At 41.3% G+C, this 23716-nt stretch overlaps 1 protein-coding gene across 3 annotated transcripts in view; it reads left to right on the forward strand.

Annotated features, from left to right (window-relative positions):
• The window catches only part of wipf1b (WAS/WASL interacting protein family, member 1b), a 70924-nt gene extending 48164 nt beyond the window's left edge, over nucleotides 1–22760 (forward strand). For all 3 annotated transcript variants that reach the window (XM_051959645.1, XM_022219433.2, XM_051959646.1), the window contains 8 exons: nucleotides 823–925; nucleotides 10703–10832; nucleotides 10982–11131; nucleotides 13188–13893; nucleotides 16799–16899; nucleotides 17063–17287; nucleotides 18837–18950; nucleotides 21472–22760. In XM_051959645.1, the coding sequence (XP_051815605.1) occupies nucleotides 866–925; nucleotides 10703–10832; nucleotides 10982–11131; nucleotides 13188–13893; nucleotides 16799–16899; nucleotides 17063–17287; nucleotides 18837–18950; nucleotides 21472–21524 (1539 nt within the window). In that variant the 5' untranslated portion in view covers nucleotides 823–865 and the 3' untranslated portion in view covers nucleotides 21525–22760. The remainder of the gene's footprint in view (nucleotides 1–822; nucleotides 926–10702; nucleotides 10833–10981; nucleotides 11132–13187; nucleotides 13894–16798; nucleotides 16900–17062; nucleotides 17288–18836; nucleotides 18951–21471) is intronic.
• Nucleotides 22761–23716: the final 956 nt, after the last annotated feature.

Raw genomic sequence — 23716 nt, forward strand, 5'->3', positions numbered from 1 at the left:
AAACTATGAGGAAAATCTGAGATGATCAAGCAGAATTTTTTGTAAAAGTTTGATATCATACAACAGCATTTTACAGCTTTCATAAATAAAATGTTAGTGTCTGTGCAGATATTTTCTTCTACAAAATCACCTAAGCTCATCATTTTGAAGTCTCTTATTCTAATTCTTCTTTCCGAGAGCCATCACCACCCTGAACTCTCACGTGTAACAACCCAGCCAACAATATAATGTAAAATGTCTCTTCTGCTGCTGCTCTACACTTCCTCAGTATTCACTGTTATTTATATTGAATATTTGTAGAGACTGGTTGCACTACTTTTATGATTTTGAAGGTTTTTGTCTTGTACCTTCCTGTTTGCACTGAAGAGGAGAAGCTCTCCAATCTTTTTATACACTTTATATTGACAATAAAGCCTATTCTATTCTATTCTATTCTATTCTATTCTATTCTATTCTATTCTATTCCGTTCTAATTCTTCACTGAAAGAGTTATCAAGTCATGCAGGGAAAATTTGTGTATTTATACAAAAATACAAAATACTGCATGTCTCTGTTTTCTTTTTCTTTTGCTAAATAACAGCGTGAGAATCCCTGCTAGTCAAAACTGGTTGATAAATGTCCATTTGAGTGCTTTTTTTTGTCTTTTTGTGCTACAGCCAAAATTTTTTTTTGACTATATCGTTAAGTAAAGCTGGGATTATGCTACTTTTAGTGAAACTCTGGAGCTGCTTTAAGTCCCCAGTTTATCAGAACATCTTTCATTCTGAGCCTCTTTGTGTTGCCATTCTGTCTTATTAATTCTCTGTGTGATGTTTCCTCCAGGGTGCGGTGTCCGTTGCAGATAGAGTGAAGAAGAGAGCGGAAGATGCCAGCCCCGCCTCCCCCACCACCCCCAGGGCCTCCCCCACCTCCCACGTTTGCTGCTGTAAGTCATTCAGGCTGTTTGTTAACTGATATCTGAGCTCCGTCCTCCTGATACTGCTCAGCAGAGACGTCTAGTGGATTAACCAACATAGTTTCTGTCACTTGGTCTGTGAGGATCTTCTACCTGCTCTGTCATCACAATATTATGGTTTGACCCCCTGAACTACAAGACATTTTGGGCATTTTATTTGGCTCCTCTCACATTTTTCTTCATTTTTCACAACAATATAAAGTTCTGAACTTCGATGGAAACAACAAAACCATGAAGAAGAAGAGAGAACTCTGCACTTTGTGTCATGGCACAGTTATAATGTCATAAATCGTAAAGTTTGGCCAAAAAGTCACAGAATTTGTGTCATGTGAACATTAGTTAGAACTGAGTCATTAAAAGGTTTGTGATATGAAGTTATTCCATAAATCACAGATATAAAAAATGACATTTCTCAGATTATTTATTTTACAAAATTGAAGCTACGTGTTTGACTATTTATTTTTTTATGATTTAAAAAAAAATGAAGCCAACATCTATATAATTTTTCGAAGTGTCCACAGGTGTCACCAACGCTGCAAAAAAAGAATGATGTCTTGACATACTATGTGCATTTTACTGTTTTCATGTCTAACCCTTTAAGACCTACCATTGTGCAAATCCGCCAGGACATATTCTTACATTTTTATATGCTGTAGTGCAATTTTTTGGAGTATTTTTATTTCTTTACATTTGCTTTACATCAATATAACCCTTATCTCCCAAGTTTTAATATTATGTATTGACTTATGTCTTAACTGCTACAATAAATTGCTTATAAGTTCAATAAACCTAAAAAAAGAAAAATAATTTAGTTTTTTTTACATATATTTCAAAATACAGAAATTGCATAGCTGTATCCCTCAAATTTGTAAATGTAAAAAGTTGCACCATATTGTATATATTGTATTGTATTATATTGTGTCCCCTCATTCAATTTTGTTTCTGCATCTCCATACCTGTAAATAAGTCTATTTCTATTGCTTTTTATCCTTGGATTTGCTGCACCTGCTGTTTATTTGACTTTTAGCACTTCTTACTTGCCTTCACCATCTCAAATTCCTCATATGTGAAAACGGAAGGTTACATGTGTAACCAAGGTTCTCTGAGTGACGAGGCTTCCCCTCCACCCAGAGATATATGAAGTATATATCTCTATTGGAGTGCCTGAACCCTTGGGTCAGGTGACGTGGATAATTTCTTTAAGACACCCCACCTGTGGTCGTGGCTGACAGCCTATTTAAACCCCTGTCAGCCACTCCCCCAGTGATATTAATGTGATGGAACGAATCCCTGAGCGGCCTTGAGGTGGAGGGGAAGCCTCTTCACTCAGAGAACCTTGGTTACACATGTAACCTTCCGTTCTCTATCGTTCAAGGCTTCCCCTCCACCCAGAGATATATGAAGTATATACCTCTATTGGAGACCTGTAAGACACACCGCAATGGGATAGAGCAGCGACATCCCACACTGGGATACGCGAGATTCTAATGAGACATCCCCACCACCAAAGTGCTCTACAACAACAGTGTGTGCAAACAAACTATATACACTATATACACACCCCCGGCACGTCAGCTCCGCAAGAAGCCGGAAGCTGCAGCCTAAAGCCTTGGTGCCAGATGCAACCAAGAGCTAGTAGGCCCTGCAAGTCGCAAGGGCCAAATCAGGGAGGTGAGGAGGCCACTCAATCAGCCCACCCAAGGCTGCCTGACAAGGAAGACCTACTGATGCGCTGCACCAAGCACTCGCTCACTGAACGACGTGCCTGCAGCCACATTAAACAGATAAAATCAAGTAAACGTAGACGGTGCAGACCAGGTGGCCGCTGCACAAATCTCACTAAGAGAAGCCCCGCGCCATGATGTCCAGGATGTCGCCATGCCCCGAGTGGAGTGCGCCCGCACCCCTGCTGGAAAGTGCACCCCTGCCCCCGTATACGCCTGCTGAATAGTCTCCACAATCCAGTGGGAAAGACGAGCCTTTGACAGAGGCTTCCCCAGGAGATCTGGCCGAAAACAAACAAACAACTGATCTGTCTGTCTATGGACCCTTGTCCGCTGCAGATACACCTTGAGGGCCCTGACTGGGCACACAAGCGACTGTCTACGCTCCCCACTCTCTGTTGACGCAGAGTAAAGAGACCGTATCACCATGTCTGAATCGGGCAGAGAAGCAGGCAGGATCTTTGGAAGAAATACTGGGTTTGGACGCAGGATCACCCCTGCCCCTTCAGGCAAGAACCTGCACAGGTTCTCATGCACTGAGAGAGCGTGGAGTTCACCCACCCGTTTCGCTGTGGCCAGTGCTAAAAGAAGCGCAGACTTAAATGACAGCCACTTTAGGTCCACCGATTCCAAAGGTTCAAACGGGGGTGCTTCAAGAGCCCGCAACACCAGCTCCAGGTCCCAGGGCAGGAGGGAGGGCCGAGACCGCATGCCAGCCCTCCTCCTAGCGCCCTTAAGAAACTGGGAGACCAGTCTTTCTGCCTCCTCAGGCAATTGGTACTGCCCCACTCGAGCTGCCTTAATTGGCGCAACCATACCCCTCAGAGTGGAGGGCGACTTCCCTGCATCCAGCAGTCCTTGCAGGAACTGAAGGACCACTGGAGCAGAGGCAGCTAGGGGGTCAATATGACGGTCGTCACACCAGTTCAAATATGGAGTTAGAACAGTCTCATAATTCACAAATGCACACAGAAGAATTCACAAATGTAAACTGCAATCCACAAATGCACACAGAAGAATTCACACATGTGAACTGGGGTTCACAAATGTAAACTGCAATCCACAAATAAATTAAGAAAGTTCACAAATGTATTTCTGCATTCACAAACTGCTTTTGTGTGTGAATCTTTTTTGAGACTGCTCTGCCGTCAGCTCGATCCACAAATGCATTTTTTTCAACACGGAAGTTTCTGTAGCCAATCAGATGTCTCCCTCCTTTCAGCCAATCACAAAAACTCACCCCACGTGGGGGTGGGTGTACTGTTCAGCCAATCATATGAACGCGTCCGCACAGCGTTATACTTGACCGTGTCATTGGGCTGAAGAGTGAAGCTGCCCGTCGGAGAGACCATGGCGTCTGATGGGGACAATAGACCCTTTATTTGTTTACAAACATTGTGACGTTTTTTGTGGCCGGGGCTTATGCTGGAGGCAAAAGCTGAGCGAGAAGTCAAGCAGGACTGGGAGTATATAGTTTGCGCTGGGAGTTTGCAGCGCAAACTCGAGCATTTTTAACCCGTTAAACTTCAGTGTACCGCCGGCGGTACACTTACTAATTTGCATAGGAATTTAAAGAATGTCCGAAGGCTGCAAACATGATTATATAAACATTATACGCTGATGGAAAGCTTAGATTCTCATGAATCCGCCGGTATAAACCACTTTCAGATGTGATTACCACAGCGGATAATATAAACACATTTGTCAGACAAACAACAAATATTCATCCATCCGTTCTCTATACACGGCTTCAACGTACACAGCGCGACTCACATTTCCGGGTTCATTATTACACACAGATGAAAATATTCCACAAAAAACGGCCAGAATCCAACCTTGGACATCCAGACGACACAAGCCAGTAAACTATTTTGTCCAAAACATGTCTTGAAGTCGGTATATAATCCACAAATCGGTCGTTTTCAAGGAAATGCACCTCGCGATGCGCGTCCAATATGCCCTGTATTTCTCGTCATATTTAACGGGTTATTGTTTTTGATTGTATTTTTTTGTGTGTGTCTTGTTGTGTCCTTATGGTGTGTGTATTTGGACCCAGTGTCTGGAATAAAGCTGAACTGAATTGAATTGAATTTAATATTTTTTATTTACAAATAGAATATTAGCGATTTTTTGTACTGAAAATGGCTGGAATTGACTGCAGCTGATCGTCTCTGTGCAGTCTTTTCGCCTCAGTGCATTTAACCACAACTGTCTTCGTTCCCTCTGAGCACGAGTGTTCGGTGGAATCCTATAAAACTTTAATTTGCGTTCGCCAATGTAATTCCTCCTATTCTGGCATCCAAAAACACAGCAGGACGACATTTTAGAAAAGTTGATAGAGCCTAGTCTCTATCACTTTGTGACTAGGCTCAATGTGACATTGATACTGACATTAACCGTGGCATCTCGCCTAAACAGCGGTAAAAGTACTGGTATTAACCGTGGCATGTTCCCTAAACAGTGGCATTAACCGTGGTATCTCTGCTGGCATCTCCAGAGGCCACTGGAAATGTCGCTGCGGCAGTGGCATCTCGCCCAAACAGTGGCATTAACCGTGGCACCGCAGCGGTGCCACAAAAAGTGTCACTGCTCGCTGCCAGTGCCACAAATCGGACCTGTTGTCTCTCCAGAGACGATTGGCTGCAGTCAATTCCAGCCATTTTCAGTACAAAAAATCGCTAATATTCTATTTGTAAATAAACAAAATATGACGAGAAATACAGGGCATATTGGACGCGCATCGCGAGGTGTATTTCCTTGAAAACGACCGATTCGTGGATTATATACCGACTTCAAGACATGTTTTGGACAAAATAGTTTACTGGCTTGTGTCATCTGGATGTCCAAGGTTGGATTATGGCCGTTTTTTGTGGAATCTTTTTTTGTGTGTGTAATAATGAACCCGGAAATGTGAGTCGCGCTGTGTACGTTGAAGCCGTGTACAGAGAAAGGATGGATGGATATTCATTGTTTGTCGGACAAGTGTGTTTATATTACCCGCTGTGGTAATCACATCTGAAAGTGGTTTATACCGGCGGATTCATGAGAATCTAAGCTTTCCATTGGCGTATAATGTTTATATATTCGCGTTTGCAGTCTTCGGACATTCTTTAAATTCCTATGCAAATTAGTAAGTGTACCGCCGGCGGTACACTGAAGTTTAACGGGTTAAAAATGCTCGAGTTTGCGCTGCAAACTCCCAGCGCAAACTATATACTCCCAGTCCTGCTTGACTTCTCGCTCAGCTTTTGCCTCCAGCATAAGCCCCGGCCACAAAAAACGTCACAATGTTTGTAAACAAATAAAGGGTCTATTGTCCCCATCAGACGCCATGGTCTCTCCGACGGGCAGCTTCACTCTTCAGCCCAATGACACGGTCAAGTATAACGCTGTGCGGACGCGTTCATATGATTGGCTGAACAGTACACCCACCCCCACGTGGGGTGAGTTTTTGTGATTGGCTGAAAGGAGGGAGACATCTGATTGGCTACAGAAACTTCCATGTTGAAAAAAATGCATTTGTGGATCGAGCTGACGGCAGAGCAGTCTCAAAAAGATTCACACACAAAAGCAGTTTGTGAATGCAGAAATACATTTGTGAACTTTCTTAATTTATTTGTGGATTGCAGTTTACATTTGTGAACCCCAGTTCACATGTGTGAATTCTTCTGTGTGCATTTGTGGATTGCAGTTTACATTTGTGAATTCTTCTGTGTGCATTTGTGAATTATGAGACTGTTCTAACGCCATATTCAAAAAGACCCGCCACCGATGGGCGTAAAGAGCCCTTGTCGACGGTGCACGTGCTTCCTGCATAGTGCAAATCACCGAAGGGGACAGCCCCATAGCTAGGAACTCAGACCCCTCAGGGGCCATGCCCATAACCGCAGGCCCTGGGAAAAGGGATGAACCAGAGTTCCGTGCGCCTGAAACAACTGGTCCCGCCGTCGGAGGAGCTCCCACGGAGTCCCGTCCAGCAATGGGGGAATTTCTGAGAACCAGGTCATGTGTGGCCAATTTGGAGCAACCAGAATCAGCCTCGCTTGCTCCCTTTGTACCCTCTGCAGGAGGGATGGAAGGAGAACAAATGGGGAAACGCATACAGAAGAGTCTGTGGCCATGGGTGGGCTAGGGCATCCGCCCCAAGGGGAGGATTGTCTCCCCCTAGGGAGAAGAAAAGGGCACAGTGGGTCGATTCCTCCGACGCGAACAGGTCGACCTCTGCACGTCCGTAGCGGAGCCAAATTTCCGAGGCCACCTGTGGGTGCAGTCTCCACCCACCTGGGTCTGGGCCCCCCCTGGACAGCTGATCCACTGCATGATTTTCCACCCCCGGCACATGGACCGCCCTCAGGGACAGAAACCTGGGGTGTGCCCAAAGCCACAAGCGGTGCGCTAACCTGCAGAGGCGAGGAGAACCCAGCCCGCCCTGCCTGTTGATATACGCGGCTGCGGTCACACTGTCCGTCCTCACCAGCACTTGCTGGCCTTGGAGATATGGCAGAAAATGTCGCAGGGCGAGATAGACTGCCATCAGCTCTAAGCCGTTGACGTCGCGGGGAGTGTGGGGAGCATCCCAGCGGCGGCTGACCCCGCTTCCCCTGAACACTGCACCCCAGTGAAGCATCTGTCATGACCAAATGACGATGTGTAACCGGACCCAACATGCTGCCTTTGGCAAGATTCTCCCAGTCGTTCCACCAACGTAGAGACGCTTGCAACCGTCTGGTGACCAGGACTAATGTGTTCAAATGACTCCGGGGACCCAAACCCCAGCACATGAGGCACCTCTGTACCGGGCGCATGTGTAGGAGGGCTAACGGGACCGCCTGGACTGAAGTCGCCATCAGACCCAAGAGACGGAGACACAGCCTCCCTGTGACTCTGGCCCCTAGTCTGAATCAGGAGAGGCATGTCCTGAGGGACATCTGCCTGTCCTGTGACAGCGTCAGCAGCCCTGCCTGGGAATCTATCACTAGACCCAGGAACTGCGTCTGTTGAGACGGCACCAACATGACCTTCTCCATGTTGAGTCACAGGCCAAGGTGTTGGACATGATCGAGGAGAATAGCCAGATGCGCCTGGCACTGGGCCTCTGAATGCGCACAGAGGAGCCAGTCATCCAGATAATTCAGCACCCGTATCCCCTTCTGCCGCAGTGGCACCAGAACTGCCTCCATACACCTCGTGAAGGTTCGTGGAGCCAGAGAGATACCGAATGGCAGGACCCGAAACTCGTATTCCCTGCCCTCGAATACAAAGTGGAGAAAGTGCCAGTGTAAGTAGGCAGTAGGCCAGTAGGCCAAGTAGGCATCCTTCAAATCCACTTTCACAAACCAGTCCTCCTTCCTCACCCGTGGGATGGTCAGCATCTTGCATGGTAAGCGCCTGAGATACCGATTCAGACCCCTCAGATCCAGAATGGGTCGTAGTTTCCCATCCTCTTGGGGATGAGAAAATAACGGTAGTAAAAGCCAGCCTGTCTGTTGCCGCACGGTACTTCCCTGATGGCTCCCTTTTCCAGCAACCTCTGTCTGAAGGACAGCCGTCCTCTCCGCATCCACTACCGTGACCACTGTTGGAGTCCTCGATGTAGGGGGACGCTGAGCAAACTGAATACGATACCCCTGGGTCATGGTTGAAACCACCCAGGGGCTCGCACCCAGCGATTTTAGGCTGCCGCCCGACCTGAGACTGGCTGAACCCCGGCCGGAAGCAATATAGCGTCAGGAAGAAGACGGGGGCTTAGACTTGCCCCCAGCCTTGCCAGATCTAGTCTTGGCTACTCCTCTGGCAGCACCTGCGCGCCCACGCCGTGCCTCCAGAGTAGCCCTTAGGTCACCAGGGCCCCAGCCTGACCCTTGCGGCAGCACGGGAGCCTCCGCTCTCTTACTGCCCGATGGACCAGACCATCTAGCCCTGGGCCTAGCAGTCAATGCGCCAGAAACCTCCTTACCACAGCGGCGGGCTTCCTGCGCCTGCTGCAAAAGAGTAGTGGCACCAGGCCCGAACATAGCTGAAGGCAACTTCAGGAGGGGCCCTTTATCCTCCGACTGAAGTTTTGATTTAGATAGATACAGCTGGCGCCGCGTTACCCAGAACGATGACATGCCCTTCCCAGCGACCAGCGCCTGTTCCTTCATCAGTGCTGTCAACATAGACGACACTAGTTGTATTTCTGAAACAAGTTGGGCATCCGCCCCAGAGTTCAGCTGACGAACCAACTGCCGCTGGTACAGCGCCAATATGGATGCTATATTTGCCAGCTGTGTCTGAACCGCCATTGTCTGATGCAGTTTCGCCAGTGAAGCATCCAGCATTTTGCATTCACCTGATGGACTAGCCGGCCCCAACACCGAGCTGGACGGAAACAGGAGAGCAGACAAAGTCTGGTCCAACTGAGGCAAGGAACCACAGCCCACCTTTTCCTTGTCCTGCATGGCAGACATACGACGGCCAGTAGCTGAAAAACTCAGCTTAGCGGTGGGAACCTGAAATGATTTCTTCATCAGGTCCTCCATATCAGGAAGGAGAGGCACCCCAAATGGCACCTTGACCTCTGTGAGATCCTCTTCATCGTCAAAACGGGACGGGGGAGGAACCTGACCTGACACCGGTCCAAGCCCCAGGGCCTGAGAAGCCCTATGAACCAGACCCCTAAATTGCTGGCACCTATTTTCCTTGGTCTGTTCATCCTCCCCAGCCATTCCCTCAATCTAACCATCATCTGATATTCCCCACACATCAATTTCACAATCCTCCTGGTGATTGGCTTCAAGACCCCCCTCGCTTCTTTCACCAAGCATAGGAGGAAACTTTATGTAGGGATCCCTACAGGACCCACCTTCCAGTTCCCCTAACCTAAGGCGTTTGGTCTGCTGGAGAGCAGGAGGTGGTATAACCATACTGCTGCGCTTGGGTCTAAAAACACAGAGCCGAGCCTCCAAGGATCGCTTTGGCAGAATCGAACAATCCATACATAATGACGGATTGGTCACAGCTGTTGCCGCATGTTCCTCTCCTAGACACCGCACACACATGTCATGACCATCCTCAATGGGCAGCTGAATCCCACACACCACACAGCAATGGTCCAAGGACACCATGACAGCAATGTGTATATATATATATATATATATATATATATATATATACACCCTGTGTGTATTTAATTTCTTTTTTAAAAATTATATATATATATATATATATATATATATATATATATATATATATAGATAGCCAAGAGAGAGACACACACAAAGGACTCACAGAAGGAATAGCGCCCAGATCTCGCGAGAAACCTGCACGAGATCACGATGCAGAAGTGCGCCGAACGCTCTTCCCACTCTAACTATCAGCCTAACTTGGCCACAAACTCACGGAGCCTTCTCCCATTGCCCAATCGGGACCGGGTAAAAGGATCCTAGTGTTAACCGGCAAAGAAGCCTCTCCACAGAGACCTTATGCCGACACTGAGAATGCGACCGACAGGATGTACAAAGATAACGCGCTACGAGAGATCCTGCGCTATCCACAAACCCACGGAACCTTCTCCCATCGCCCAAGCGGGACTGGGAAAAAGGATCCTTGTGTTATCCGGCACAGAAGCCCCTCCACAGAGACCGTATGCCAACACAGAGAATGTGACAGGCAGGACGTCACACGCTAACGCACACAGCCACCACGAGAGACACTCACTCTCTCAAACTTACTGAAGGTAAGCGGCACAGACTGTGTGTATCAGATGCTTATGATCAGCTCAAAGAAACTCTGCGATCACACGCCACGCTGCTCCAAGTGGAATCAGAAAAATCACTGGGGGTGTGGCTGACAGGGGTTTAAATAGGCTGTCAGCCACGACCACAGGTGGGGTGTCTTAAAGAAATTATCCACGTCACCTGACCCAAGGGTTCAGGCACTCCAATAGATATATACTTCATATATCTCTGGGTGAAGGGAAGCCTTGAACGATAGAGAACCTCCTTTGCTGTTAAAGTGATTCTAATTCTGGTATGTGTTTCAGGCTAACACCGAGAAGCCAAGTCTAAACCGTTCAGAACAACATGGAAGAAACGCTCTGTTATCCGATATTTGTAAAGGTGCCCGACTAAAGAAAGCTGTTACAAATGACCGCAGTGGACCAGTGTTGGACAGTAAGTCGATAACTCTACAGTGGCGAAAGGGATCATTTCTCAGATAAAGAGCAGCAATAAGGTTTAAAAATCTAAATGTGTGGATAGTTGGTTGAAAAACTAAGACCAGCCAGTGATTAATGTTAGATTTGTTTTGCTTTTTGTCTCAGAGCCTAAAGGAGGTGTTGGAGGAGGAGGTGGAGGAGGAGGTGGAGGTGGTGGTGGAGGAGGTTTTGGTGGCGGCTCTCCTGCTGGTTTAGGCGGCCTGTTTGCAGGAGGGATGCCAAAACTGAGGTCTGCAGCCAACAGAGACTCTAATGGTAAATAAATTAGAATAATAACTAGAGTGTGACAATGGAGGTTAATATCTCCTGCTATAATTATAGATAAGGTGTAATAATAATATAATAAATACATTTTATTTCGAAAATTTCATTTAGAAAAGCCAGCATGTTTCACAAACCCTCATCAGTACTGCTCAACATCTTTGAGCTTTTACTTTGAAAGTCTATCAATCAACCTATCAACTGTGAGTCACCGGTTCCTTGCAGTGAGCAGAGCAGGCTGAGGACTAGACTCTCGAACAAACAGTCACAGCTCAAAAACTATAAATCATGTCAAAAAAATTTTTTCACCATGTGAAGTAGAATCTTGTTTTGAACAAGTTAATGTATTTTCATGTCCGTATGTGTTATTATATAGATTTAGTGGTAGGTTAAAAAGACTCACTGTTGTTGATTTTCACACATAATTTTGGAGCTAAATGGAGAGATGTGGTCGGTGCACCCTGTGTTCCGAGGTGATTTAAGAATAAACCATAAGTCCTACAGCACTAAGACTCACTGAGTGAAAGAGGAGAAAATGACAATATTTGTATGTATAAATTGTTCATGTGGAGTTGAAGTTGTGAGAAAGTGACGAGGTTAACGGCAACATTTATTTAAAACAATGTATACGGTCAAAATTTAACTCAACTTTATAAATCATAAAACTTTAACTGTGATCATGTAAAAACCATAAAAGATATCAAAACAAGGATATAGAGGATTAACATGTAAAGCCTTGTGATCATTTTAAACCTAAAGTCAAGTTTCTACTGGAAAGTATTCCAGAGCTTCAGGGTTCCAAATATGGCTGAATTTTGGTAGTTGTTTGCTCGGCTTCCCATTCATTTCAATAGGGATTTTTAATGCTGTTTTTTTTTTGTTGTTGTTTGTTTTGTTTTTGCAAATTTGCAATTTGCAAATTGCTACCAAAAGTCATAACACACCATTACTGACTCAGCCCCATGTTTTGAAATCTATTTTATTTGGGTTTCCTCATAGCTGCGGGATGAGTTAGGTGCCAGAAATTTTGTCAGAAGAATTTGTCATAAGAATAAACCCAACTGAGGTTCAGTGTTTATGGGTTGGGACCAGGGATGAAAGTAAGCCGGAACGGTCCGGTACTGCGTACCGGCTAAAGATCTGGTGGCAGTACGCAGTACCGGGAAAAGATCCGGTGGTGGAACGCCGCTCTTCCACCGGTATCTGTGGGTACGCCGCCCAGCTGCCTGCTATTGACCGTTCATTCAGCAGTACGTGAGTGTGCATGTGTGTCTACTTTCCGTAGCACAGCGACTGCTATGGCCAATAGCAGCCAATAGCAAGTAGGTGGCTTGATTTATTGCACTGGGACATTTCTTTGACAACTCGTCAATAGACGTCAACAAGCGCCGATTGCGCCCCGGGACGGGGCGAGCAGTAAATTACACTTGAAATTCCACACGTTCTTGTGATTGGCTGAAAGACTTTAAACTGGATTTACAGCGGTTATCATCGACAGATGCATATTCTAAATAAAAACGGAGAGAAGCACTACAAAACAGTCAAAAAAAATATTTTTGTCAAAGTAATAATGCAGAGGAAATAATCTTTTTGAATAAAAGAAAAAACAGGGACACTGAAGAAGGGTTACCACAGAAAATCAGAAACTAACTGCTATTACTATAACTACTTTAGGCCTTTGTGTAAAATATTTTAGGTGATGTGTTTTGATGTTTAGTTCCATTTGAAGTGTTTGCTCGTGACCTCATGTCTGTTCTTAGAGCCTTGTATTCTGGATGTTTATCAGTGTTTCAATTAAAGCAAAAAGTTTACCATATTTTCAAGTGTTATTAATTCCTACCTATTCCATTGGCCTACAGTAAAATATTAATATGTTTTTATTTGTCTGTGTTTTAACTTTGCTATTTTGAAATACATGAAGTTAGAGCGAGACGAGGGTTTTGATAATAGTACCAGCAAGAATTTAAAACTACTTTCACCCCTGGTTGAGACATGTAATTACAACATGTAATAAGACATCAAAGGTAATTTTTCTTTTTCTTGCCCCCAGACTCGGGACCCAGTCGAGGACCCGTCCTCCCTCCAGGCGGTCGCTCCGCTGGCCCAACCCCATTCGGCGGAGGCTCTAGTGGCCCTCCTAAGTTCCCAGGTGCCCCAGCTGGCGGCCGCGGCATCATCCCTGATTTTCCAAAGGGCCGCCCGAATCACTCCTCCAGACAAGACTCTCCAGGAGGAGCCCCTCCTCCAGTACCCAGCACCCCTCGACCCACCCAGAGCTTCCAGTCCCGTGGGGGTCCCCCTCCGCCGTCGCTGCCCTCCGGACCCAGACCCAGCCCAGCCTGTGCTCCTCCACCACCCAGCTTCCCCCCAAGCAGGCACGGACCTCTCCCTCCGCCACCGGGAGGCTCTTCGCTGGGGCCTCGACCGGGCTTCTCTGCGCCTCCACCCCCAAACAACAGCAGGCCTCCGTTACCACCAACGCCAGGAGGGAGGCCGCCGCTCCCTGATGACCGTCCGACGCCTCCGGCCCCCGGTAATCGCCCGTCGATGCCCCGCGACATGCCGCCTCCTCCCCCGTCTGTCAACTCCAAACCTGCCTCCTCCATCTCCTCCTCATCCTCTCGCTCCCTGGCAGGTGGAGGTGCACCTCCTCTACCGCCGGGCCGACCAGGTCCTCCTCCAATCCCACCAAGTCCAGCTGTAGGAGACGACCACAGCACCCCTCGCCTGCCCCAGAGGAACAGCTCACTCAACAGGTACCAGTTGTGTTTTGTCCTGGTTCAGGGTTGATGGGTGAACACAATCCTGGCAGCTCTGTTCAGTTTCCTGTCAGACATCAAATGCTGAGAGAATGTCGCTGATAGTCGTATCTGTCGTAGTTTGCATAGATTTAAATCTAGTAGCTGCTCTGAGGTGAGCTTCACATATTATGCAAACGTCTTCATGTCGCTTCCTGATGGCAAGAACAGTCACGTTTTGGAAGTTTAACTTGATTCCTATGATTCCTACGTCTGACTTCGATTTTACAGAACTGCCTATTTATAACTTTTGCTTATGCTTTTTGTTCTGGGGAAAATCTCCAGCAGCTCTTGGAGGTCACCACTACAGAAATAAAAAAACTAAAGCATTGGTTTGATATAAATAAATTATCATTAAATTTGAGCAAGACGAAATTCATGTTATTTGGAAACCGTAAAGAAGATACACAAGTACAAATTAATATAGACAATATTAACATTGAAAGAGTGTATGAAAACAAATTTCTAGGTGTATTACTGAACCACAAAATCTGCTGGAAAGCCCATATAAGACATGTAAGAACAAAGATTGCACGCAGTATTGCAGTACTAGGTAAAGCAAGACATATCTTGGACTACAAATCATTATACCTCCTGTATTGTTCACTTGTTCTGCCGTATCTCAACTATTGCGTGGAGATTTGGGGTAACACCTACAAAACTAATTTAAAGCCAGATGCATATTACAAAAAAGAGCCATCAGGATAGTTAACAAGGCAGGATATCTGGATCACACAAATAAACTGTTTCAACATTCCCGCGCCATGAAGTTCATGGATCTTGTAGAGTATAAAACAGCATTATTTATGTTTAAAGTGAGAAACAATTTACTGCCGGGTAATTTACAAAAAATGTTCAGTGATAGAGAGGGGGGATATAACCTAAGACGTGGGCTTAATCTAAAAGTAAAATTTATGTGCGTGTGTATTTCGACTTGTGGAGTGAATTTGTGGAACAGCTTGCCTGCACAGGTGCAGTGCAGTCCTGACATGAACCACTTCAAGAAAATATATAAAAATCTTATATTTGGGAGATATCGGGATGAGGGGAGCCTGTGTTGACCCACTGTCTAGGCGTCTCTGTTTTAAAATGGCCCTTGTGAGCCTCAGGTTGTTTTCAGTTTTCAATTATAATTTCGAAATGCGTTTTCTGTGAGCTGTGCGTATGTGTACGGGTGTATGTATGTATATGTATGTATATATGTGTGTATGTGTGTAGATATATGTATATATATATATATATATATATATATATATATGTGTGAGTGTATGTGTATGTATGTATGTATATATATGTACAATTTTGGTAAATCGTATTATCTTGTTGGATTGGTAATGGAGGGGTAGGAGTTTTATAAGTTTTACACTTCTTCCTACTCCTTTTCGGACATTGCTGATTTGTTCCTTTCTTTTTTTCTCTTTTTTTTCTTTTGTTTTAATCAATGTTCGAAATAAACTTTTCATTCATTCATTCATTCATTCATTCTTTCATTCATAACCATCTGGACCTCAAACAGTTTTTTGTTTTTTGCATTTTTTGTCGCTGCTGTCACATTTTTACCAACTGTGGGCTAATTATTCACACCAATACAAAGTTCTGAACATCTGCAGAAACAGGACAACCATGACTACAGGTGCAGAGATTTTTTTCTGTGCACTATTGCACAGTTAGAATACCATACATCATAGAAAATTTTAAAAAATTGGAATATCTTCAATTATTCATTTTTCAAAAAAAATTAAAAAGCTTGGACTCAACGTGTAACATTTTTGCAAGTTCTCACAAGGGTGACATAATATATATATTTTACTACTGACATTTTTGTTTCCATGTTTGTCTCCTGTCTGTTCTGCGTCAACACATCCTGCAGTTCAACCGAGAAGTCGTTGAATTTCTAATATTATTATTGTTCTGTGACTGTTGGTTGCAGCTAAGCCACGAATGGCACCACAGTTGTGCTGAGGAGAGCAAAATCTTTTGTTTTTGGCAGAATCTGCTTAGAGCAAATGGTTTATTTTTGGGGAATTTTTAAATGAGACTTATTGAATAAAATACGACACTATGAAGCTTAGATTTGGTTCATTTTCCTAATTAAGGTAAATTTTGTTTATTTAAAAAAATATTTATATGTTAGTGTATTTCAAAAATACAAAAGGTGTAAAAAAAAGAAAAAAAATAGAAAAATTTCATAAATTTACAGTTTTTATTTATTGATTTGTTTATTCTTCACAAAGTAAAAAAGAAAATACTTCTGAAACTACAAAAAAAAATATGTCAGAAATAATTCTTGTATTTCTCAGCACAAAGGTAAATTCAGTTTATTTATAAAATTGTATTTATATTTTAATGTATTTCAAAAATACAGAAAAATGTGTTATAAAAACATGTTTAAAAAGAAAGAAATAAGAAAAAATTTAAAAGGTACATTTTTTCTTTATTTTGCACAAAGTAAAAAGGAAATGTGAAATTACACAAAAAATCATTTTCTGTCAAAAAAGAACAATTTTCTTTAAAAAAGTATGGTAATATCAGTTAGTGGTTTTTAATTTTATTTTCCACCACAAAGGTGAATTCAGTTCATTTTTAAAGTTGTATTTATATTTTAATGTATATCAAAGATATGGAAACATTTGTAGAAATAAATAAATAAAGGAAATCATTAATAAAGTGATCTAGTGAAATATGACAATTTGAAGCTAAGATTTGGTTAATTTTGCTGACTAAATCAGCCATGATATAGTCAAGAGCTGTCAGAAAGTTGAAAATCCTCAGATTCTTTGTATTTTTATACTTTCTGGCTCTGATAAAAGGGGCACTTTAAAAAAAAAAAGATGCTTATATTAAAACTGTCTATCTTTGGCAGCCACGGTCCAGCACCACCTCATCCAAGGACTGGACCTCTTCCTCCTCCACCCAGTGAGAGGCCACCATCTCTGGGAAGGAACCAGTCGTCAGTACGCTCAGGTGGATGAACTTAATTGATTAATTGAAAGCTGAGAATATGGATTATTGTCGCAAATCTTCACATCAGGAGCTGCTGTATGTTGTGTAGGAATGCTGGATGGAATGGTCAGAAAGGAACAACTTCTTCTTGTTGTCTGCTAATGTTTTATTTCTCCCCCCACAGGTCCTCTTCCTCCTCCGCCTCCGTCAGGTCGAAGCATGGGCGGGGGCAGTGTGAGGTCATCGCCAGCTCCTTCACCTATTGGTAGGCCCAGCCCAGAGCCCCCTCGCAGTGGACCCGGGGGCAGACCTCCTCTTCCTCCCGACAGACCAGGGATTGGAGGAGCTCCTCCTCCTCCACCACCAATGGGCAACGGCTTCCAAAACTCTCACCACAACCAGATGCAAGGTGAGGAATCGCCAGGAAGTCCCGGGTTGGCTTGTTGTCGAGCTGAAAAATATGCTTAAACAAACCAATCACTGAGGAGAATTGTACTGAAGTACATACGTGTAGTATTGCATTGTTTACATATGACAGTATTGCACAAGATGCTAACATTTGCACAAAGAATTTATTTTTTTAAACTATTTTATTTTATTTCATTTCATTTGTTTTTTTTTCAGTTGTTTAAAGGGAACTTGCAATATAAGAATTTCATTACTCAGGATAATCTTGAATACATTCTGTTTAACCCCCTGAACCACAAGTTTAAAAGCAGCTTATCTTTTAAAAATCCCCAAAATTCCATCATATATTGAAGCTTGAAAGTCAAGAAACAAAGATTTAGCAGATTTTTCATGTCGTGCTGTTCCTTCAAGTGTTTATATAATCATATTTCATCAGCATCACTTTATTCTATATGCCTCATTTAAAAATTCTCCAAAAATTAATGATTTGTACTGACCAGATTCTGTTAAAAACAAAAAATTCTAGGCATCCAGATAGCTCAACTGGTTGAGCGGGCAACCCATGAACAGGGGCGAGTCCCCGACGTAGCAGGCCTGGCTTCAATTCCCGCTCATGGCCCTTTACTGCATGTATTTTCACTTGACTGTGACTAACAAATACAGTTGTTTTATATTATTTAAACTGCAGCTCGTTTTACACAGAGCATTTCGGAGACAACTCTGGAAACCAATTAGAGATGCAAATAAAGGCTTTGACGCTGATTACTAAGAATGAATATGAAGCATCTTAGATATGGTATTTTTTTGTAAAACTGAAACAAGACCATAGAAATAGTTAAAATGTATGGCACAAAACCAGAGGAAATAACCCAACTGGTCGAATAAATAATAAAATAAATTTTAAAAAATCACTCTAAATTAAAATTGGGAATGGGAGATATTTAGAGCAAAACATAAATAAATCCTGTACAATAAACTAAGGAGAAAGTAACTGGCATTAGCCAACATTCAGTATAGTGAAATATTGTGGAGAACAGTGTGACTACATCATGCTAGTGATAAAAATGTAAATAGTAAAATATCTGTAGCATGTAGAGTCAGTTTTTTTTGTAGGTAACAGCTGTGGGCACTTGGATGATTATTGTAAGTGTTGATTACAGTTTTTCAATTGTTTTTAAAATAGAGAATCAAAAAATTAGACTTTTTTAATGATTTATGTCATTTTGGACATTAGACATTTCTCTCTACTTCTAGTCATGGTTGTTCTGTGTCCATGGAGGTGCAGGGCTTTATACTGCAGTGAAAAATGAACCCACAGTGAGATAAAATGTGATCATAGCAAATAAAACGCCCAGAAACTGCTTGCAGCAACGAAACCTAACGCCTTTTTCAGTTTGAGTGAACTCTCTTAACCTCAGCTGTGACAGAAAACCCACTGGTGTCCATTTGTGCTGTTTAGAAATCAGTTTGTCATTTGTATTCCGTTGTGTTTCCTGTTTAGTTTAGAGACTCTGATGGAGGCTAAACCTAAATTTTTCTCCTGCTAACAGATGACTGGGAGTGTCGCTTCACGTTTCACCCTGTGTTGGACCTCCCTCCACCTGAACCTTACGTTCCCTTCCAGAAGACCTACCCCAGTAAGATCGCCAAGACCGACGGCAAGAGTGAGTTGCACAGGCTCCCATTCATGAAACGTGCCTTGTTTTAGAGGTCAAGTAAAAGTAATACAATTAAGAAATGTAAGAATTTTGACCAAAACACATGTTGGTCAAGTCATAGTCATTTCTGTTTCTCTCTCTGTGTCCTCCCCCTCAGTTCAGAGGAAGTCCCCGTTATGCACATCTTATGTATTTTTATTTATAACCTTATTCCATCATAACTCCAGAGCAGATTACTAGATCGACTACATGCAGCTCTTAGTTCCTTCAGCAGTCACTAAAACCAACAACTGCTCTAATCCACTTTATTTATAACACAGTTTACTCACAACACTATTGATCCAAAGAGTTTTATAGCAACACAGACGAGAAAGGAGACAAAACACAATACTGAGGAATAGCGATGGTGATGATTCTGACAATAAAAATGCTATAAATTGCAAAAATAACAACAAAAATGAACATGAGAACAGTAAAGGTTCAGAAGACAAACTCCTGAGTAAAAGTGTGTTTTAAATAGAACTTATAAACTAAATATTGGTAGAAAGCTCTTTGTTTAATGTGAGATCATTATCAAATAAGTCATTTTATTTACCCTTTTAATAAGTCCAAAGTCACATGGATGAAGGAGGTTCCTGCAAAACACTATAATGATCTCAAAAAATTTCACTAAATGTTTATCCTTCTAAATTTTACCTTTTTAAGATGAAAAGCAAGTAATCTGTTTTCTGCCCCAAAGCTCAATATTTCTTCCATCTCTAGAACCATATTTCTCCAAAATACTCTTTTTGTCAACAGTTACAACTTGTGGTTTCTTAAATCTACTGGAGTCATTTGTTCTCCATCAATCTGCTGACTAATGTTAAAGGTTGCGGCTTTCATTTAATTCTCTCATTTCGTTAATTGTTTTTCATTTCTTTCTCCACTTGTCTGATTACTTGGCATAATTTTTAATGGTCAGTTTCAATTCTATTTCAGATCTGCTGAAGCCCACAGAAAGACCTTCTAATAATACATTTACGATGATCTCAAGCTCATTGAATTTAAACTTGGAATTCACTGAAACTAAAATTAAGTAGTTTTGATGAGGCGCTCTTCCTGTTCAGGTTAAAATTCAAACTTTTGACTCATCAGTCCAGCTCTACTGTGACACTCTGCCACCTGCTGGAAGAAAATGTGTTCTTTAAAATTCAGGAAAACACTTATCACTTACTTTCTGTTGCAATAAGGGCTTCAGCTGCTTTTACAAAAGATGTACTGTAGAACTGGGACTTCCTAATTCATAATAAACCATCCAACCCCTTAAGGTTTGACCTTCTGGCTTGTTTATCTGTGTCTCAGCTTCTTAATCAAATGAGACAATAAGACGTCTGTGAGGAAGAAAATGATAAATTTCTTCATTTGCTTCCTTCCCATCATTTGGTGGGGCACCAAAATTTACTGGAAAACAACAGAAGATACCATCTCCAAAAAAATGTTGTCAATAATTGTATATCATAAATATTTAGTATATATTTACAGAATTGAACTTGAATTTAAGTGTTTCAACTATTCTGCCATAAAAGTAAAAAAGGAAATACTTGTGAAATAACAAAAACATATTTTTGTATGTCTTTTATACTTATATTTATTTAGATTTTTATATCAAAACTCTTTTCTGTCAAAAAATCTTTTTCTTTAAAAAACTGTTTTCTTAAAAGAGGAAAAAGTATGTATGAAAAAAAGTACTGGTTTTTAATATTTTTTTGCACCACAAAGCTAAATTCAGTTTATTTTTTATAATTTTATTTATATTTTAGTGTATTTCAAAAATACAGAAAAATGTGTTTAAAAACGAAAGAAACAAGAAAAATTTAATATATTTACCGTTTTTATTTGATTGTTTCTTCTTCACAAAGCAATAAAGTAAATCCTCGTGAAACTACAAAAAGCATCTTTTTATGTCAGAAATAATTATTTTATTTTCCACCACAAAGATAAATTAATGTGTATGTGTAAATGTGTTTTTTAAAAAAGGGAAAAACAAATTTTTTTTTTTTATAAATTTACAGTTTTTTTAATTTATTTTTATAGAAATACTTGTGAAATTACAAAAATATATATTTTTGGTCAAACTAAAATCTTTCTGTCAAATAATTTTTCTTTTTAAAAAAGATATATGTTACTGACAGTTACTGGTTTTTAGTGTTATTTTCCACCACAAAAGTAAATTCAGTTCATTTTTAAAATGCTATTTATATTTATAGTGTATATCAAAAATGCGCAAAAATTTGTAAAAAAAACTAAATATAAATTTCAATTTTTTTCAGTATTTAAATGTAGTTAGTTTGTTAGTTTGTTAATTTGTTAGTTAGCATAAAAGCATGTCAGCTTGCATAATGCAAAATGCAACCAGGCGTAGTAGAAGATCCTGGTGTTTTAACTGTATGCTACATTTGACCTGCTGTGTTTTAGGACTTGTTAAATCTTACATTTTAATAGTCTGTATGTTGGGATGTTCTCTAACTCGTCCTCTGCTTCCTCTCAGGTTCTGGTAAAAAGGAACGAGGAGCTCCTCCTCTTCCTCCGATTCCCAGGTGAAGAAGCCTCAGCAGCCTCCACAACACTTGGATCTCCACCTCCTGTTCTCCTCGTCTCTTTTTCTTTCTCTGTCACTTCAATCTGCCGGACTGCAGCTTTTAAAACGAACTTGAAGTTCAGTCGACCAAGTAAAAGGACCAAAATCTCACCGCAACCAAAGCCTGTTTATTCTCTGGTACACTGTTTCTGTTCAGGTTTACACACTGAAGGATGTTTGAGTCTGAGGCCTTTAGTTGCTCTTAGTCATTGATCTATTGTGACTTTATTCCTTTAACCTTCTCAGTCTTTACTGGTTTGGTCACCAGAAATCTGTTTTATCGGCCAGTTAAATAAGAATCTACTTGACAAACATGGCAGGTACAACATGTGACTCATTTAGCATCTTCATGGTCATTTTACAATCTCTGGGTTTTCATGGAGCAACTTATGCAAGAAAAAAATCGCCCTTTCAAGTGTTGAGAAGGTGTGAGCTGTTTTTCTTAGTTATTAAACCAGTGTTTGCCTTTTCTATTCAGGATTGTACTTAAGGCTGCCTAAAGAGTGAATTAACCAAGGATGCCTTTTGTGCCTTAAACTATGTGTTTGTTTTCAGCTGGATTGAGTCACCTCTGATGATGTAAATTTGACGGAAATTTTGTCAGATCTTTGTATAGAATAAGTGGAATTGTGGGTGTTTCATGTGCCAAAGCCACGCGTGCCTTCGCAAGTGTGGATTTACATCTGAGTGTTTCCACTGAGCGGTACTTTTTATTTGATATGTGATGTTTATGATAGAGTTTTAAAGGAGCTGATTCTTATTTTTTCTGTTCTGTCAGAGCTTCCCAGACTCACCATGAAGGGCCTGTGTTTGTATGATGGAGGACGGTATTATTTTACATTATGTTCCAGAAATGTGCAGTATTATGTTTTGGCTTCACACGGCACTGCTTCTGTATACGTGATGTTACTATTATCATGTGTCGAGGATGCCTTTTCTTAAAGACAATCATATGGAAGTAAACCTATTTACGTGAGAAAATAAAATGCTTTAAGATGCTTTATGCGCTCTATTCGGGATGAGAACGGGCTGCTTTTATTGGACTGTATGTCGGAAGTGATTTGATTTTTCAGTGAGATGTGGAGTCGCGTCCGAGCGAAGGGACTTGTTTTGTATTATCAGATAAACAATATGCACCATTTACATATCTGTGCAATAAAATCAGGCAATAAAGTGATACAAGAGTGTCATCAAATACAGTTTTTGGCTGTTTTTTGTCTATTATTGTACTGTCAGAACAACAACAACAAAAAACAACAGGACAAAACTGTGCATAATGTCCCAATCAAAATGCGTATTTTTGCAAATAAAAATTAAAACTGAGATTAAAATGACACTGTTTTACCATATGTAAATCAGCTAAAAAAAAATCTGAATGTTACAGGTATTTATTATTATTTTTGCATTTTTTGGCAATTTTTTATAACATTACAATAAAATTAAATAAATTTTAAAAATATTATTTATTCTTGCACCCTCAGTGGTAATTTTAGAGATAACTATTATAGTTAAAATACAGAGTAACACAATAATGAGCAAATTTGTAATAAAATGTTTTTTTTGTTGTTTTCTTTAAAATATTGCAGCTTTTTGGTTCTTCATACGTGACATATTGCTTGAATTCAAAACCAAAGCAGGATTTAGACAGACTATTTGTGGATGTCGAATTTGCAAAGAATGGTCGAAAGCTGAATTATACAATTTATATTATTATTCACCCAATTAAACACAAAATATAATGTGATATTGAATCTGTACATTAGCACACAATATACACAAAAGTTCAATGATTAGTAGAAAAAAATCTCTGCTAGAATTACAAAAAACAAGCAAAACCACAAGTTTAGTAATTTGTGATAGTGCAATACAAATTAAATTATTTTAATCTTCTTTAACTGGATAATTTAAATACATTACTACGAAAAAAGATAAACTTAATTAATTTAAATGAAATGTAATCTTGGTAAAATCTTTGTAAAATAATATAAGATATTTCTTTCATTTTATTTTTACTTTTTATTTATTTTTTTCAAGCTACAACTGAGCTTTAAGGTTCATTGATTTAATGCTGACCAGAGCCTCTGATGCTGACATACCGTTGCATTTTTCATCCAATCGCCACCCGCGTATCTCAGTGCTGATTTGCCGGATGGTC

Source organism: Acanthochromis polyacanthus, chromosome 15 (genome assembly GCF_021347895.1).
Source record: "Acanthochromis polyacanthus isolate Apoly-LR-REF ecotype Palm Island chromosome 15, KAUST_Apoly_ChrSc, whole genome shotgun sequence".
Classification (NCBI taxonomy): Eukaryota; Metazoa; Chordata; class Actinopteri; family Pomacentridae; genus Acanthochromis; species Acanthochromis polyacanthus.